Source organism: Symphalangus syndactylus, chromosome 21 (assembly GCF_028878055.3).
Source record: "Symphalangus syndactylus isolate Jambi chromosome 21, NHGRI_mSymSyn1-v2.1_pri, whole genome shotgun sequence".
NCBI lineage: Eukaryota > Metazoa > Chordata > Mammalia > Primates > Hylobatidae > Symphalangus > Symphalangus syndactylus.
This window is the reverse complement of record NC_072443.2, coordinates 46,863,618-46,882,148: the sequence shown is the minus strand read 5'-3', so window position 1 is coordinate 46,882,148 and position 18,531 is coordinate 46,863,618. Positions and strand designations below refer to the sequence as shown.

Here is an 18,531-nt window from a genome sequence, read left to right as displayed (position 1 = left end):
TGAAGGTGGAACTCGACCTCTTTTGCTCTGTCACCTGAGAAAAAGATACCCTTATGTTGAGAACTGTGAAGAAACAGGTTTAATTTAGTTTAACCCACATTTTGCCCAAAATAGTTTTGAAATGTCAGAATCTAAGTCTAGACTCATAAGAAGCTGGTACTAAAGGGACTCAGGGAAAAGAGGAGGACCTGAGAAAACAGATGTGGCCCTGAATCCAAGGTCAGAGAACTTGAGCGGGCTGAGAATTTAGAGCTCGTGGTTTGGCGGAAAGAGCACTGTACCTGGAGTCAGAAGCTCAAGTTTTTGCTCAAGTTTTGTGCTGACTTTGATTATTACTAGTTGTCATCTCTCCTTCTCCAAGTCTGTTTCCTACTCTGGAAAACTGAGGAACTGAAAGTGATTTCCAAAGTTCTTTACAATCGTATCATTTGGTAAACCTATTCTCATGACCACCACCAGAGAAGTACTGCGGGGTAATCACGCCTTGTGAAGAAACCATTGAGTTTCCTTGGGCCTGTGGCCACCTGCAATAAAAGCCTCACTTCTCAGTCTCCCTTGCAGCAAGTGTGGCCATGTTCCAGCCCCTGGAATGTAGGCTGAAGTGTGATGTGGCAACTTTTAGAAACTGTCCCTAACAGACATCTGATACGAGTCTTCTTAGGCCCTGCCTCATTCCTGCCAGCTGGAATTTGGACAAGATGGCTGGAACTCAAGTAGCCACCTTGAGACAATGTGGAGGAAGGGCCTGCTAAAGAGGAGCTAACAAGATAGACGTTACCTCGGTCCCTGACACCACAGAGGGATATTCTGGCCCTGGAATATCCCTGTGCAGGCTTCTGCATGGGTGAAATAAATGATCTTTTTAAGGAGCTCTCATTCTGGGTCTTCCGAGACACATACAAATAGATCTTGAGTGCCCACTGAACAAAAGCTTTAACTAGAAAGAAATACAAACATCTGTTCCAATTGGGATATTTCAAAGTGCCTCCAGCACCAAATCATGCATTAAACTTTAGATATGTTATTTATAAGGAAGGAGACAGAGAGACTGTCAAGGGATTGATTTACCCAGTGTTCTTCCTAGTAGCCCAAATTTTCAGTGTGCCTGTTCTTATCAGGTACCTTGGTCACCTGGTGCAAGCTATCCACAAATAAAAGAAGAATTAGCCCGGGAACTCTCCAGTTTCCTTACCTCAGCCCTTTTCTGGTAAGAGGACCACTGCTGGAGACAGAAAAGCCAGGACATCTCTTTCAATTCAGATTTGAGTTGGGCTGATTAGTTTCCCACAAATACAGAAATCCCCTCAAAATTCCTCACATACCGTCTCCAGCCTCCAGGTAGCCCTTCAGAGCCAAGGACTCAAAATCTCGTGAGACCACTCAACTCAGATGGACCCAGAAGGCTGTGGGAACTCAATATGCTAATATGTAGAAGTCCCATGTCCTACACCATACCCATATCATCTTGGAGGGCTCCTCATTAGAAATGTTAAATCCCCCCCACCACACACACCCATCTGTCAGCCTATCACACTCCAAAGACAGCAGACACATCTCTTTTAGGATTCTCTAGGTGAAATATCCTAATTCCTCACATGTGACCTCAAATCCACACTGTCTAGACACTGCCACCTCAGTGATTCCCAGAGCTCTTCCCAATGCTCTGTTTCAGACTGTTACAGCTTGAAAAGAGTAATGTGCTATTTTATACCATAATTTATTTTTAGAAATAAATACCTAGGCTCTCATAAGTCAAAATATAGGAAATTAATCTCAACACAAATCTTCATTGGTGGGTCACAGTTTAAAAAAAATAAAAGGTTGGGAAACACCATTAGTGAATCTCTTAAAATATGGAGCCCAACTGTCATATACTGCTGGCAGAAACCTCAACTAGCACAATTCTTTTGGAAAGGTAGCTGGCACAATTTATCATGTATCTCTAAAGTATTTATGCTCTTTGACTTGGTAATTCCACTGCTGGGAATGTGTCCTGAGGAAATTAGCAGAGGTCTGACACACATATGACTCACAACCATTCTACTCATAAGAGTTAAAACCTATAAACAACCTAAATGTCCAGCAACAACAGAATGGTTACACAGAGTAAGCCACTCAATAGAAGAATAAGCCATTTAGATGGTATTTTATTTAAATGGTGTTTTTAAAGACTTTGCAATGCAAAAATATTTGCTTTAATGTTGTCTTCAAAAATAGAATTCACTTTGGGAGGCCGAGGCGGGCAGATCACGAGATCAGGAGATTGAGACCATCCTGGCCAACATGGTGAAACCCCCTCTCTACTAAAAATACAAAAAATTAGCCGGGCATGGTGGCAGGCGCCTGTAGTACCAGCTACTCGGGAGGCTGAGGCAGGAGAATGGCGTGAACCCAGGAGGTGGAGCTTGCAGTGAGCCGAGATCGCATCATTGCACTCCAGCCTCGGTGACAGAGTGAGACTCCATCTCAAAAAAAAAAAAATAGAATTCAAAATATACGTGGTATAACCACAACTATAAGTAAACAAAAGTATGCTCAGAAAAACACTGAGGATTTGCCCTCGGTAGTATTTATTCTTCCCTTTTCTCTATTTTTCAACTTGCCATAATAAGCATGTCCAATAAAAATGCTTAAAGAAAAAAATTACCACCACTTGGCTACCATTATGAAAATAATTAACTGCCTCAAAGTATCTCCTCACCAGAAAATGTAACTTTACAGTGGGAAAACATGGCAGAAACCCCCTTAACTAAGGGACCAACAGTAACACCACCAGTAATGGGTCAAATTGACATCGAGTGCCCCCTGATATAATGCACTAAATAAAAACATCATCAAAAACCAAACTGAGGAAAATTCTTTAAAAATGTCAAGGTCACAAAAGACAGAGACTGAGGAACTATTCCAGATTAAAGGAGACTAAAGAAGGACAATTAAATGCAGTGTGTGATTCCGGTTTGGGTCCTGAATCAAATACTACCTTCCTAGTTTTGATCGTTGTACTGTGGTTACATAAGAGAATGTCTTTGTGTTTTAGGAAATACTGAAGTATTTAGGGGGCAAAGGAACATCATATATAAACTTCGTATATGTAGAGGAAGAGTATGATAAAAACAAATGTGATAAAATATTAATATTTGCGGAATCGAGATAAAGGGCATATAACAATCCTTTCGATTCTTCTTGCAACTCCTCTATAAATCTGATATTATTTCTAAATAAAAGTTAAAAAGAAAAAAACTTGCCTAAAAAAAAGAAAGGAAAGAAAGAGACTTCCAGAACACAACCAGATACCACCCCCCACTCTTGCATGGGCCTTCTGATTCCTCCCCGCCCAGCGCTTGCTCTGTGCCCTTTCCCACGTATGTGCAGTGCTTATGTGTCCTTCTGTACTGCTAGCTGAACTGTCTCGCCTCCGTTCATGTGACATTGCGTGGTTTGGTTTTTTTCATAACTATTATATGGAATCTGCAAAGTACTTGGCACACAACACATATCTAGCAAATACTTGTAGAATGGTTTTGATGAGAGATATAAGAAAGAACATTAATTTTAGGCCGGGCGCGGTGGCTCATGCCCGTAATCCCAGCACTTTGGGAGGCTGAGGCGAGCGGATCACACGGTTAGGAGTTTGAGACCAGCCTGGCCAATATGGTGAAACCCCATCTCTACTAAAAATACAAAAACTAGCTGGGTGTGATGGCAAGTGCCTGTAGTCCCAGCTACTCAGGAGGCTGAGACAAAAGAATCACTTGAACTAGGGAGGCAGAGGTCATAGTGAGCTGAGATTGCACCACTGCATTCCAGCCTGGGCAACAGAGAGAGACTCTGTCTCAAAAAAAAAAAAAAAACAAAGAACATTAATTTTAAAATATGCATACTCTATGCCCCTTAAAAAGGTAAATTCTAAACATCTGCCATGAGCCACCATAGCTAAACACCACTCTTCACAAAAAGTGAAGGCCTAACCTTAAATCAAGCTTGGGGATCTCACTACTGATGCTTCCCAATGTTCAAATGTCTACCCAGCAGCCTCTGAAATAAAACCAAGCACCATGATCCCTGAATGGTGGTGATATTGTTGTGTGTGTGTGTCTGTGTGTGTGTGTGTGTGTGTGTGGTGGGAGGAGAGGCTGGCCCTGGGATGTGAGACCCTTGGCTAGTGGGAGCCAAGGGGGCTAACTGTGCTTATTAACAAAGAGAAATGCAAAAGCACCTGGCAAGGAACAGAACCCAAGACAGGATCCTTTAATTCCAAATCCAGGGCTTAGGGATTAGCCCATGATAACAATAACAGCCAAAAGTAGAGTGCTTATTGTATGACCAGCAGTGAGCTAAGCAGTTCATGTGTTATCTAACTGAATTACCTTGACAAGTGTATGAAGTAAGCACTTTTATTGTTCCCATTTTATAGATAAAGAAACTGAGACTAAGGGGAGTTAAGAAATTTGCTCAAGGTCACACAGCAAGTAAGAGAGCTGTGATTCAGACCCAAGTCTGACAGACTCCAGTACCAGAGTTGGGGCATAAGGAAGACAGATTTCCAGACCAACACACATCTTACTCCCCGCTGCTGTAAATACAAGGCCAGCTGCATTTCTTATATTTTGCTTCCTTTAAAAAGCCACACCTTATATTTGGGACTATGCAGCACAGTTTCTCCCCTCTTTTATTCCCCACGGCACAAATGTTGCTGTCAACAATGGACAATTCAGGGGCAGGGCAGCTTATCTGAGAGCTTATGAAAACAGGTTTTCTTATCCTGAAATTGCAACTGCAGTGCATTTAGCCAGGACTTATGTCCCTAAAGCTTTTAATGTTTTGGAAAACCTCTTCTTGAGCCAAGAGGGCTCTGGATCACTGCCAGCTTGGTGTGCCAGGCCTGTTAACGAGGAAGAACTGGTAGAGGGAACATTGAATTAGGCAGCAGGGAGGGAGGAAGAGCAGGTGAATTCCCACTCCGGAAATCAACTCTGCCTCCAAGCTCCGTTAACTGATAAGAAAATAACAACTCAGTGTTCATGACCCACGGTGTACATCCATGCTTTCACACACATGATCTCACTTCATCCTCTAAAGCTGAGAGTCTAAGCCACTGTTTCCACCCTTCAGGTCTCAACCCAGGAGTCTAGTCATAAAATCAGTGAGTTACACTAGCATTTTTAAAAAATTACATTGACTAGAAAACATCAGTGAGTAGCATAGGTAGCAACACTATGCATTCAGCGAACCCAATATGTACTGGGTTACACTGTAAAATGTATAACTGTTCTTGCAGGAGTTGAAAAACTGTCATAAACAGTCAGCATTTATAGGCGGAGGTGGTACTATCCCCACTTTACAGATGTGAAAACTGAGGCTCAGAGAAGGGATTTGCCTCAGATTAAGCCTAAAACAGTAGAGCCAGGACCCCGCCAGGACAGATCTGATGCTTTTCTCTTGGCCTGTCAATGTGAATAGTTCCCACAGACATCCCTGGAGCAACATCCACTCCCTGTTGCTCCACCCAGAATAATACCCGAGAGGCTGGCAAGTCTGCTGTCCCTTCCAATCTAGCTATTGAGCGTGACCTGCTGAAAAGAGCCACAATGACAACCTGATCCATGTTCCCTCTGCTACCAGCATGTCCACAAACCCCCAAATCCCTTCAGAGAAAAGCACGTGCTCAGGCCAAGTGACACCAAGCAGACAATGGTGACATAGCTCCAATGTGAGCAGAACTTGTGCTGCACACTCAATTGAGAGCACCCACCTCGGTTGGCAAAATACCACCAGCCATGTAAGATTAACTTTGAAATGTCTAGTTTTGTAGCTGTACCACAGCGCTCGGTATTCTGGGAATACAGATTCCTGGGCTTTATTCTTGAAGAAAAACATCTCCAAGGGCTGGGAGCCCAGGATTCCATTTTACACATATCTCCTTAAGGTGAAGAAACTCCATCACTGAAACATCTTTTAAAAACTCTCTCTCTGGACCCCACAGCACTCCCCTCTCCACTCACAGCCAGAATTTTCCATCTTCCCCACTCCTCTCATTCTCCTCCCTCCTTCCATTGCTCATCCCTCTGAAATCTGCCCTCCCCACCACCACCACAAAAAAGGCTCTTGGTGAAGGCTCAACAATGACCTCCTATAGATAAACCCTACAGGCACTTCCAGTTCTCATCTTGTTTGGCCTCTTGAACTGGATGGACACTTGATTTCTCTCCTACCTCTCTAGCAATCATTCCTTCTTCTTTGTAAACCCTCCTCTCCCCATTCTTTAAATGTTGAAGTTCCACAGCTCACTCCGTCTACCCTCTCTTCCTACCCTATATGGTCCCCCAGCCAACTTCACCCACTCTCCTGAACAGCATCCTTAAATTAACATCTCCAGACCAGACCTCTCTTCTAAGCAACACATCTTTACATCCTGCTCACTCAGCAGTTCTTAAACTGGAGTCAAGTATAATTCTAAAATGTTAAAAGCCTAATTCTCATACAAATACATATTGAGCATATTTCAAAGTTTTACTTAACTCGCTAATAAGAGACCCTAAAAAAGAGGATATAATCCTGATATAAGATTGCTACATTAGATACCAACAGGTTAATGTCCTTCAGGGCAATAATCTTTGTGTTTCTCTTCTTTACCAAACAGAAATAATTTGCATCCTACCTAACTTTACAAAGTATGGCCCATAAAAAATAAACAGAGTTACGTCCCCTAGAACACAGATGGTCCTTAGGTGGTTTCTTACACAATACTCTAGTATGATACTAAAATGTCACAAAATCATCTTTTATTTCCAAGTGTTATATAATTTTTTTCCACTGTAGTCTATGAATTTGGATGGAGAAAAATGACATCTTTATCTTCACTAACTTCTAACTGAAATTTAGCTTTTCCTGTATTATGAATATATTTATAAAGGTATAAATGTTTTCTACATTTATGAATGTAGATAACAAATTACAGTGGTAATTAGGGTAGCAGTGTCTGTGACTTTGCCACCAGCAGAAATCATATTTTCTTTTTTTTTTTTTTTTTGGACTAGAAGGAATTTTATTAATTTTTTTTTGCACACAAAACAATAAACATTTTCTAACAAACAAAAGATACATATCAAACAAAAAGATGCGTATCAAACATATTAGGAAGGTTGCATATGGGAAGACGGAGAATAGAAATGGGGTGTAGGAATTAAAGAAAATAAATGAGAGAGGGACTTTGTATGGATCAATGATAATAACTCAATCCTCTATTTGACAAAGAAGAAGGAGAAGGAAGAGGAAGAAAAAGAAAGTGGGATAAAGGATCAGAAAGGGAGGAAAATAGAAAAAATTAGAGTATGACTCCAGGGTGAACCTGTTTTGTTGTCACTGGGTTGGTTGGTTGGTTTGTCTGTTGTATTTTTCATATGTTTCGCCATGTTGGCCAGACTGGTCTCGAGCTCCTAGCCTCAAGTGATCAACCCGCCTCGGCCTCCCAGAGTGCTGGGACTACAGGCGTGAGCCACCACGTCCAGCCCCCACATTGCGTCTGGCCTCCATGGTAGACCTCCCAGACGGGGCGGCCGGGCAGAGGCGCTCCTCACTTCTTCCCAGACGGGGCGGCCGGGCAGAGGCGCTCCTCACTTCCTAGACGGGGTGGCGGCCGGGCAGAGGCGCTCCTCACTTCCTAGACGGGGTGGCTGGGCAGAGGCACTCCTCACATCCCAGACGGGGCGGCCGGGCAGAGGCGCTCCTCACATCCCAGACGGGGCAGCCGGGCAGAGGCGCTCCTCACTTCCCAGATGGGGCAGCCGGGCAGAGGCGCTCCTCACTTCCTAGACGGGGTGGCTGGGCAGAGGCACTCCTCACATCCCAGACGGGGCGGCCGGGCAGAGGCGCTCCTCACATCCCAGACGATGGGCGGCCAGGCAGAGACGCTCCCTACCTCCCAGACGGGGCGGCGGCCGGGCAGAGGCTGCAATCCCAGCACCCTGGGAGGCCAAGGCAGGAGGCTGTGAGGCGGAGGCTGCAGCGAGCCAAGACCACGCCACCGCACTCCATCCCGGGCAACACCGAGCGCCGAGTGAGCAAGACTCCGTCTGCAGTCCCAGCACCTCGGGAGGCCGAGGCAGGTAGACCACTCGAGGTCAGGAGCTGGAGACCAGCCTGGGCAACACGGCGAAACCGTGCCTCCAGCCAAAGGACAAAAAGCAGGCAGGGGTGGTGGCATGCGCCCGCAATCCCAGGCAGCCCGCAGGCCGAGGCGGGAGAATCACTGGAGCCGGAGGCAGGGAGTCTGCAGCGTGCCGACTATACTCCAGCCGGGGCAACAGAGGGAAGAAGGGAAAGGGAAAGGGAAAGGGAAAGGGGGAAAGGGAAAGGGAAGGCTATTTTCTTATCACATTACAAGATATCTTGAAACACTATTTATGCTCATCACAACTTAAAATTATAGAAGTTATCAAGCTTGTACCTTCGATCTTTTTATATGATGCATTAATAAACATAAATATTATTTTATCACAACCTTGTTATATTTTGATAACTGTATTTCAATATAACTGCTTTCTTTGTAATTCTATGCATTTTACTTTATACGTTTAAAAACATTATTCTAAGAAAGACCCAGAGGATCTCAGAGAAGCCTTTCCTGACTCCTTGAATTAGGTTAGGGATCCCTGTTATACATTCTCTTACCACATTACATTAACACTTTCTCTTTCCAGCACTTACTACCTGAATTAAATAATTAATCAGTGGCTGTCCCACTAGGTCATGAGAGAAAGAGATGGTGTCTGTCTTATTTATGGTTATCTCCAATGCCTTAGCATGAGGCCTGCCTCATAAAAGATTCTCAAGGAAATATCCATTTGGGAAAAAAAGAAGTATCTGTTGAATGAATGAACATCTGTGGCACATGTAGGATGCTGATGCTGGTCCACCTTCCTTTGAAATAGGGGGCATGTACTAATACTCTGCCCAGGACCCAGTAAGACTAGACCCTGTGATGAGAACAAACCCACTTGATCCTCAAGACCCTTCCCTACTTGGCCCGAACAACAGAGCTTTCCTACCAGGCCCACATCTGGGCTCAGATACTGGATCACCTTTATGTTTAAGCCCCAGTTTACAACCCTCAGCCTTGATTTTCATCAACATCTTCCAACAAGGATTAAAGGACCTGCTCACGAATTCAAGAAATCTGCCTGCGCCAAGAGGTTGGAAGAACTGTAGGATTCTTTGCAGGGAATGGACACTCCACCCTTGCGCCCCCGCAGCTCTAATGAGTTGGAAACTCTGAAGCCAGACACAGGCCCACCATCACACCATCTAGGAATGGAATGTGCATCAAACTGGGGCCTCAGTATGACTTTGAGGAATAAAGGCTCTTTTAACCCCACACTCCATGAGTGTCCTCAATCCCCCAATGCAAGATCACAAAGCTAATTATTTAGAAGTGGTTGCAAACTGGTATGTGGAAAGAGGCCCTGCTGACGTAGGGTGGCAATAGGGGACAGTGAACTGGAGCTCCTCGGGGGAAGGATACCGTCAGCACGTGCCTGGCTGGCCACCCCCGTCCAATGCCAAAGCCACCAGGGAGCAGCTGAAAAGCAAGTTTCAGGGACACTCCTGGAAAATGGCTGCCAACGCAGCTGCTTACACATTCAAGCCAGGCACTGAGAACTCTGACTGTGGTCCCTACCTATCTCTTTATGCCTTCACCTTCCAGGCTACAGACACCTCAACCTCGTCTAAGGGCATGTTGCCTCCCACCTCCCTGTCCAGCCACCCATCCCTCTCCAGGGGTAATTGTACTGGGCTAGCCTACTCACCTCACCAAGTCACATGGGGCTCAAAACCACACCGTCGTGAAATATGTGGAAATGCTTTGCAAACTCTAAAGCCCTCTACAAATGCATCCGATTTGATAATTCTGCCAACAGATCACACGGGGAGCCAGAGGCTCCAGGCAGTGCTGAAAGATGGCCAGGCGGAAGGGATGGGCCAGCCCACCAGGGCTGAGCACTCCTGCTCTTTCCCTCTCCCGTTGGGACCTAAGATGCCAGGTGTTAAAAACAACACCACACACACACACATACACACACACACACACACACACACACACACGGAAGGAGAGGTGGGGGGCAAATAAACCATCCCAGGTCCAGGTTATGTGGAAGAATCTCAGCCTCTCCTTATACCCCATGCATTCATTTCTGGCCCACTGTCACTCAGACAGCCTCAAAAGCTACCACAACCACCAAGTAAGACACAAGAGCCCAACAGAACAAAACCACAAAGCTGGGGCAAAACTCTCCAGGGATATAGTGTGTTTGGTGTCTTCATTCTCAAGAGGGGATCTACTTTCAGAAGAAAGGGGAGAGAAACTAAGCACACTTACATCCTGAGCCCTCCGGCACCACCCCCCCTACATGGGATCTCTGCAGCGGCCTGGCAGAGAGGGGGCAAGGAGGCAGTCAAGAGCTCAGCTCCAAGTAATTCCCATGGGGAGTATCCTAGCAGCACAGGGGGGCCCCTACCTGGCATTCAAATCATGCAGCCTCTCTCTGGCCCTTCCTTGCCCACCTCCTCCTCCTAACTGCCTTCCCCATCATCTCTTACTCAACAACTGGCAATGACTGCTGAGACTCCCAGTGACTGGGCACTTTTACGTGCCAAGCGCTGTGTTGGGTGCTTCCTGTATTTTTTCTAATCCTTTCAACACTGCAAGATGGATATCATTACCACCACCTACAAACAAGAAAACTGAGGCAGGGCCCAAGGTCACGCAGCTCCTGAGTGTCTAGCTGGCTAAAAGCCCATGTTCTTTCCACTACATAACACTTGAATTTATCTTGTAGATAACAGAGAGGAAAGTAAGGATGAAAAGTGTTGTTCTGCGAAAATTAATCCAGTCTCTTCCCCTCCCACCCAATCCTACATGTGGCCTGATTGATCTTGTTATTAAAAGGGCAGCTTTCATCATGTCTCTCCATTACCTACAGAATCGAGTCCCCATAGCATTGCCAGGCATTTAAAGCTCTTTACGATCCACTTTTTCAGTCTTATTCCCCTTATCCCCAGACTCAAACTCTCCCTCCATCCAGCCTGGCCTATCATTCCTCATTTCCCATGTCTCTGGCTTGGAAGGTTTCCTTCTCTGCCTGTGACATTAATTCCATCAGCCAAACACGGACCAGGGCCGATGACATGCCAGGCCCTGGGCTAGGTGCTAGGGACACCACAGCCAGGACAGGGGGCTCCCTGCTGTCACAGAGCTCCAAGTCTGCCCTCCTTGTGAGGCCAGCTCACACCTTGCTCTTTCCTGGGGCCTTCTCTGGTCACTCGGTGTCCCACTGCTTGGCTTCGTCCTGGCTCGCCAGCAGGCGGGGGCTGCCGCTCTTATGGCACTCAGCCACACTTCCACCTTATATGCCGGGTCTGTTTTAAGACTTCCGCTGTAATGTGTTTATTTCTGTGGGAAATGTGCACTCCAGGTTCCAAACAGCATTTTAAATGGCAATTCAGTCCTCAGGCCAGCCCACAAAAGCCTATTAAATATATAATGGTCCCAGAGAAGTACAGAACCTAAATAAGTGTACCTTAAAAGCTCTACAGGAGATGCCAGGAGCAAACATCTGCCTCCTGCACCTCCACCCACTGTCCTCCAGGGTCTGAGCTTCAAGCGACCATCAGGGGCAGAGGCAGAGAAGCAGGCGGGAGATGGAGGAGTGGGAAGAACCCCGATTTACATTCAGCAGATCTGGCTCTTCTCCCAGCTCTGCCTTCACTAACTGGGTGGCCTTGAGTGAGTCCCTTCCCTCCCTTAGCTTCGCTATTCTCTTATAAAAGGAGAAGGCTGAGTTAGATCAGTTCTGAATCTCACAGATCAGCAGAATATATATATTTTTAAATATAAAATGGATTTTATATTATTAAAAATAAATTTTATCAAGAAAGGGCTTTTAAAAAGAAATCACAATATACTACAACCAGCCTCATTTTTCAAAAGGATACTGTAACCCCCTCCCCCTCAAAATATGGTCATCATGTCAGAAAAATTGACAAGTTTTTAAACTGAAAACATTTGGATTTATGAAAAACAAACAAACGAAAAAAAAACCCTTTTTTTTTTCCAGTTTAACTACAGACCAGAAAACTCTATCCCAGCCCAGCTTCAGTCCTTGGCCCGAGGCTTAAGAACCACTGAGCTAGGAGACCTAGAGTTCGCTCCAGCTCGACGTTTCTCCATCCCACAGGCTGGATGGAGCCCACAGGACAATCAGCATGGACGGCCCTAGAGAAGGGTCAGCTGCAGGGAGGAGCTGAGCTAGACAGCAGGAAAGCAGGCAGTCAGCGCAGGGATGGGAGCAGGGCAGCATGGCCCGGCAGGGATCGCCCTGCGCCCTAGGGCTACCTCCTGCCCCTGTGTCCAAGAGCACTTGGCAGGGAGGGCACTGCCACCCATAGCCTCTGAGGGCATATACACCCAGCCTGGAAGCTCTTGGAACTAACATGTCCCACATGTTTGACTGTGACACCTTCCTCCCCAGTATTCTTCTGGAAGGCTGAGGGTTCCCAAAGCAACATTTTAAAAAATCTTTATTAACTTTTCTGATTATAAACTAATACACATTCATGTGAAAAACTTGGAATCCACAGAAAAGCATAAGCAAAGAAGCAGAAGTCATCACAACTCCACCTTCCAGAACAATGACTGTTAACATTTTGACGCACTGCTAATTCTTCATACACATAACTTCAGCCACCCTGGGATTTGGTTTTACATCCTGCTTTTCCCTTAGTTATCACACTTGGGCATTTTTCCACATCCTTAGATATTCTTCATAAACATCATAAAATGTTTTCATAATAAACATAATATTCTGGTAAATATAAATATTCTTTATAAACATTGCAATGGACTGAATATTTCTTCTTCTTTTTTTTTTGAGATGGAATCTTGCTCCATCCTCCAGGCTGGACTGCAGTGGCACGATCTCAGCCCACTGCAACCTCTGCCTCCTGGGTTCAAGCAATTCTCCTGCCTCAGCCTCCTGAGTAGCTGGGACTACAGGCGCCTGCCACTACACTTGACTAATTTTTGTATTTTTAGTAGAGACGGGGTTTTACCATGTTGGCCAGGCTGGTCTCGAACTCCTGACCTCAGGTGATCCACCCGCCTCAGCCTCCCAAAGTGCTGGGATTACAGGTGAGAGCAACTGTGCCCGGCCAGGACTGAATATTTCTGTCATTCCCCTGAAAATTCATATGTTAAAATCCTAACCCCCAAAGTGATGGTGTTAGGAGGTGGGGCCCTTGGTAGGTAATTAGGTCATGAGGGTGGATCGCTCATGAATAGGATTAGTGACCTTGAAAAAGGGACCCAAGGGAACTGTCTAGTCCTCTTTCTATCATTATGAGGATACAATGAGAAGTCAACAGTCTTCTGGAGGAGGGTCCTCACCAGAATTCAACCCTGCTGGCACCCTGATTTCAGACTTTCGGTCTGCAGAACTGTGAAAAATACATTTCAATTGTTCTACACCACCAGTCTATGGGATATTTCTTATAGCAGGCCAAACTGACAAAGATAAACATCACTTTCCATGATATGGACAAGGCCAGATATTATTTAACCATGCCACTACTACTGAGCATTTAACCCATTTCCACATTTTGCTATTGTAAAAAATGTGGTGGGTGTATATCCCTGTACAAGAATCCCTGCAGATGCCTGTATACCCTTCAGGTCACAGCCCAGTCCTGTGCACATATCAGCCCTCAGTAAATATTGAGTGAACAAAGAAACCTAACCGGCTTCCAGGAACCTGGGGAGCCCTTATCAGATAGATACAGCATTTAAATTTACAAAGGCCCAATCTGCTGTCCAGCAATCACTCACCACTGCTCCTGTCGGCATGCTCCCTCCACCTCCTGCCTGCTAAGCCAACTCTAGGGCTTAGGGAAAGGAGAAGATAGAAATTGCTTGCTCAGGACTCCCAGGTTCTAGTGCTTTCAGCAAACCTACCTGCTCTTCCGCACCTCCCGGTTAAGGGGACCTGCAGCCCTCCACTGCCTAGCTAACTACCACACTCCTTTCGGACTCTGTTCAACCCTACCACCTCAGGAAAGCCATGGCTGACCTCCCTTTAAATCAACGTATGGTTCCCGTTCAGTGAAGGATACCAGTACTTAAGGTCACAGCACTTGCTGTTCTGTCATTATTTGCTCACAGGACTGACTCCTTTGCCCAATCCAGGGCAACACCAGACGACAGGCACAATGTGTGTTTTGCTCTCCACCCAAAATCTAACCCAGTGGAGGGCAAAATATCAATCCAAACAATGTGACTGATGAATAAATGTCTGCCGAATGAAATTTCAGATTCTCAAGCCGTTTGTTTTCACAAGAGGGAGGGGAAAGGGAGGAAAGCAGGACCTCCTACTCAGCCCAAGTGCAAAGACCGATGGGGGCGCGTTTCAGGAGACAGCTCCCTCCTCCTGGCCCAGAGAGTCGCCCAGACCAACTGGCTCCAGGGAACTGATGGCAAACCAGCGTTCAACAAACCCAGACGCAATTAAGTGACACTGCCCCACTCCAGCCTGGTTCTCCCCGAGAGGGAGAACACAGACCGAAGAGAACAAGGGGCTTCCTTCCCCACCCACTTCCAACCAGAGAGTACCAGGCCACTCCTCACTGGTGATCCAAAAGGCCAGGGTATTGGGAGACGGAAGTGTTTCAAGCAACTCAACCCACACTTTTTCTCCTCCCATTTGCCCAGTGTCCTTGCCACACCCAAATGGAAAAGAACGGGAAAATCTGGGTTGGGGGGAGGGTGCCAGGAGCAGGAAGTTCCCTGGAACTTCAGGAGAAAAGGACCAGGATGGTCCAAAAATAAGGGAGGGCATAAGTTATGGAAAAGATGGGGAAGGAGGCCACAATATCTCATCACACACCCACAGCGAAACGAAGGCCATACCCCAGTCCTGGGCCAGCAGGCACACCCATTCCGACCTCTCTCAGGGATGCCTGGAGTCCCCCCACCAAGTGTAGCAAACTACTCTCGGAGTCCACTCCTTTTCCACTTTTGTAAGATTTTGCAGTTTACACAGCTTGCTCCTCTGAGACCTCATCCGACTCTCAGAACCACCCTATGGGGGTAGCTTTGCCTTTCTATATCATGGATGAGGAGACTAGCTCAGATACATTAAATGAACCGCCGCATCACACAGCTAGAAAGTGGCTGAGGCTCGAGCCAGCCTCAGTTGGGTGTAGGAGCAGCTCCTCTGCCGGGGCGGGCTGCGTCGACCCCACCCAGCCCACCGAGCCTGGCTTGTGGGCAGAGGCCCAGGTGGTGGCCCGCAGTTTCCCAGACGACTGGGGTCGAAACCAAGAACAAGGTGGCCCTGAACCAAGGTTTCCGGCAGTGCAGGTAGTAAGCACCCCCATCCCACCCCGCACTCACACAGGTGCAGGGCTCGGAGTCTGGGGCGGAGCTCACCCCGCAGACCGCCGGCGTCCTGCCCGACCGGCTGTGCCCCGAACTGCATCCCCGCAAAGTTGTGGCCGTGGCGTAAGCACCCTGCCAGGGATCCCCCGGCGCCCCACAGCTGCCTCCTGCCCCTGAGTCCGGGAGCGCTTGGCAGGGAGGGCACCGGGACTCCCGCTGTCTCCCGCGTAGCACCCAGTGCCCGCCTGCCTGGCATGCACGCCCTCATCCCAGTGCCCCGGGGCAGCTCCCCGCACGTTCCGGAGAGGGCTGGAGCAGAGAGCGCAGAAGGGCACGCGGGACACACGTGTCGGGCCGGCCCGGACCCCTGCCCCACAGTCTCACCCAGATTGCCAGCAGCAGCCACGCCGGCCCGGCCCGCGCCATCCCCGCAGCGCTGCCCACCGCTGGCTCCTTTCTCCACTCCGGCGCCCGCTCCCGCCCGCCCGCCTGCCTGCTAGCTCCACCGCGGCCAACCACCACGGCCACTTCCCAGCCGCTCCCCGCCTCCGAGTTCCCGGTGCCACGTCTGCCAAAGCATGCGCAGCAGCCGGGGAGAGGCGGCCGGGAAGAAGTGCTCGCTGGGAATTGTAGTCTGCAGCCTGGCTCAGCTGGGGGCTGCGGGTGCGGACTGGGCTCCGAGGCCACGTGGCAGCGAGTGAAGTGCGAAAAGGCAAGGTCAGGGAGTAAGGGAAGGCAATTAATGCGCGGGGGCTTACTCTGTGCCTGGAGCTTCAGAAACAGTATCTCACGCAGCTCACAGAAATTAGGTTTTATTTTCTCCACTTTGAGGATTAGGAGGCAGCCCAGGGAATTTAAGTACGTTGACCCAGATCACTCAGCTGGTAAATGGCAGAGTCCAGGGCTGCCTGTGAAGGACAGGAAAAGCCCTCATCCCTGCCTCCGAGACTCCCCCCTGCTTATTCTATTTAACTTCAGTAAAACATTACTGAGCTGTTGGAAAACAATTTGGTGTTTCCTCAAAAAGGTAAACATAGATTACTATATGACCAGCAATTCCACCCTTAGGCAAGTACCCAAAAGAATTGAAAACAGGTATTCAGACAAATGCACGTACACCAGTGTTCACAGCAACGCTATTTACAATAACCGACAGGTGGAAACAACTTTAACGTCTGTCAAAGGATGAATGGATAAACAAAGTGTGATACATCCATCTAATGGAATGTTATTTAGCCATTAAAAGGAATAAAGTGGCCCAGGGGCAGCTCATGACTGTAATCCCAACACTTCAGGAAGCTGAGGCAGGAGAATGGTGTAAGCCCAGGAGTTTGAAACCAGCCTGGGCAACATAGCAAGACCTCATCTCTGCTAAAAATAAAAATAAAATAAAATAGCCGGTGTGGTGGCAAGGGACTGTAGTTCCAACTACTTGGAAGGCTAAGGCGGGAGGATTGCTTGAACCTGGGATATGGAGACTGCAGTGAGCCGAGATCATGCCACTGCACTCCAGCCTAGGCCACAGAGTGAGACCCTATCTCAAAAAAAAAAAAAAAAAAAAAAGCGGGGGGGAATAAAATGCTAATACATACTACAATGAATGAATCTCAGAAATGTATGCTAATGAAAGAAGCCAGACACAAAAAGTCACATATGATGTGATTACATCTTATGAAATATTTAGAATAGGTAAATCCACAGAGACAGAAAGCATAGTAGTGGTTGCACAGGGCTGGGGGTGGGGAGGAAGGAATGGGGAATGACTGCTTAATGAGTATAGGGACTCCTTTGGGGGTGATAAAACATTTTGGAACTAGATAGAGATGATGGTTCCACAACATTGTGAATGTACTAAATGCCACTAAACTGTACACTTTAAAATGGTTAATTGATGTTATGCAAATTTTACCTGAGTAAAAATTTTCAAAAGAAAACGTCTCTTTATTGAACCCATTCCCTGTGCTAAAGCAAGGGTCCCCAAACGCTGGGCCTCTGGACAGTCTGTGGCCTGTTAGGAACCAGGAGGCAAGCGGTGGGCCAGTGAGCATTACCGCCTGAGCTCGGCCTCCTGTCAGATCAGCGGTGGCATTAGATTCTCATAGGAGTGTGAACCCTATTGTGAACTGCACATTCAAGGAATCTAGGTTGTGGGTGCCTTATGAGAATCTAATGCCTGATGATCCGAGGTAGAACAGTTTCATCCCAAAACCATCCCCTGTCCCCCCACCGTCTATGGAAAACTTGTCTTCCACAAAACCGGTCCCTGGTGACAAAAAGGTTGGGCCTTGCTGTGCTAAAGCATTCTCGCATGCAGTCAGTTTATACATTCAAGAATGTTTATTGAACACTTACTATGCCCTGAGGCTCAAGATATCCAGTAGTGAGATGAACAAGAGAACTGCACAGTCAGAGGTTGGTAAGTTACAGTTGAAAGTTCCTTGCCTTCTGTCAGGAGAGTCAAAGCTCAAAACTTAGAAGTTATCTATCACTCACTTCCTATTCTCAACAGGCGCATCCAACCCCTCACCACATCCTGTCAATTTTACCTCCAAAATATATCTCTTCTGCCACCTCCCAAGTCTAAGTCGCTGACATGTCAGTGACTATCACCTAGGGAAGGGTAACAGTCTCTGAAAGAATGTGCCTGCTTCTCCCCCATGCCATCCATTTGTTAATGTCAGTTGGATCTTGCTTGCCCCTCTCCTGAAACCCTCCAGTGGTTTCCCATTACCCTTAGAATAAAATCCAAACTCTTCCCACGGTCTGCAAGCCCTGCATGGTCTAGGCCCTCGCCCGATAGACCTCATCTCCTGCCTCCCGCAACCCCTGTCCACTGGGTCCAGTTACACAGACCGTCATTTCCTCACCCCTCCCCTCTCCAGAGCTGCTCCTGCCTCAGGGCTTGTGCTTCTCCTATTCTTTTTGCCTCAGCAATTTCCTTGGCCTTTGTCTGGTTGGTGCCTTGGTATCCTTCAGGGTTCTCCTATCTATCCTCTCTCAGAGAAGCCCTTCAGAGCAGCCCATCTACAGGTGAGTTTACCCTCCCCACCGCCAAGCTCCTTTTTCTCTATCTCCACTTCTGCTTAGGTTCTGTTGCTTCTTTG

General features: G+C 47.2%; 1 protein-coding gene across 1 annotated transcript in view; it reads right to left on the bottom strand.

Moving 5' to 3' along the window:
• The window catches only part of PDIA5 (protein disulfide isomerase family A member 5), a 94,627-nt gene extending 78,609 nt beyond the window's left edge, over window positions 1–16,018 (bottom strand). Inside the window, exon 1 of the mRNA XM_055260682.2 lies at window positions 15,812–16,018. Coding sequence (XP_055116657.2) covers window positions 15,812–15,853 — 42 coding nt within the window. The 5' untranslated portion in view covers window positions 15,854–16,018. The remainder of the gene's footprint in view (window positions 1–15,811) is intronic.
• Between the last annotated feature and the right edge of the window lie 2,513 nt (window positions 16,019–18,531).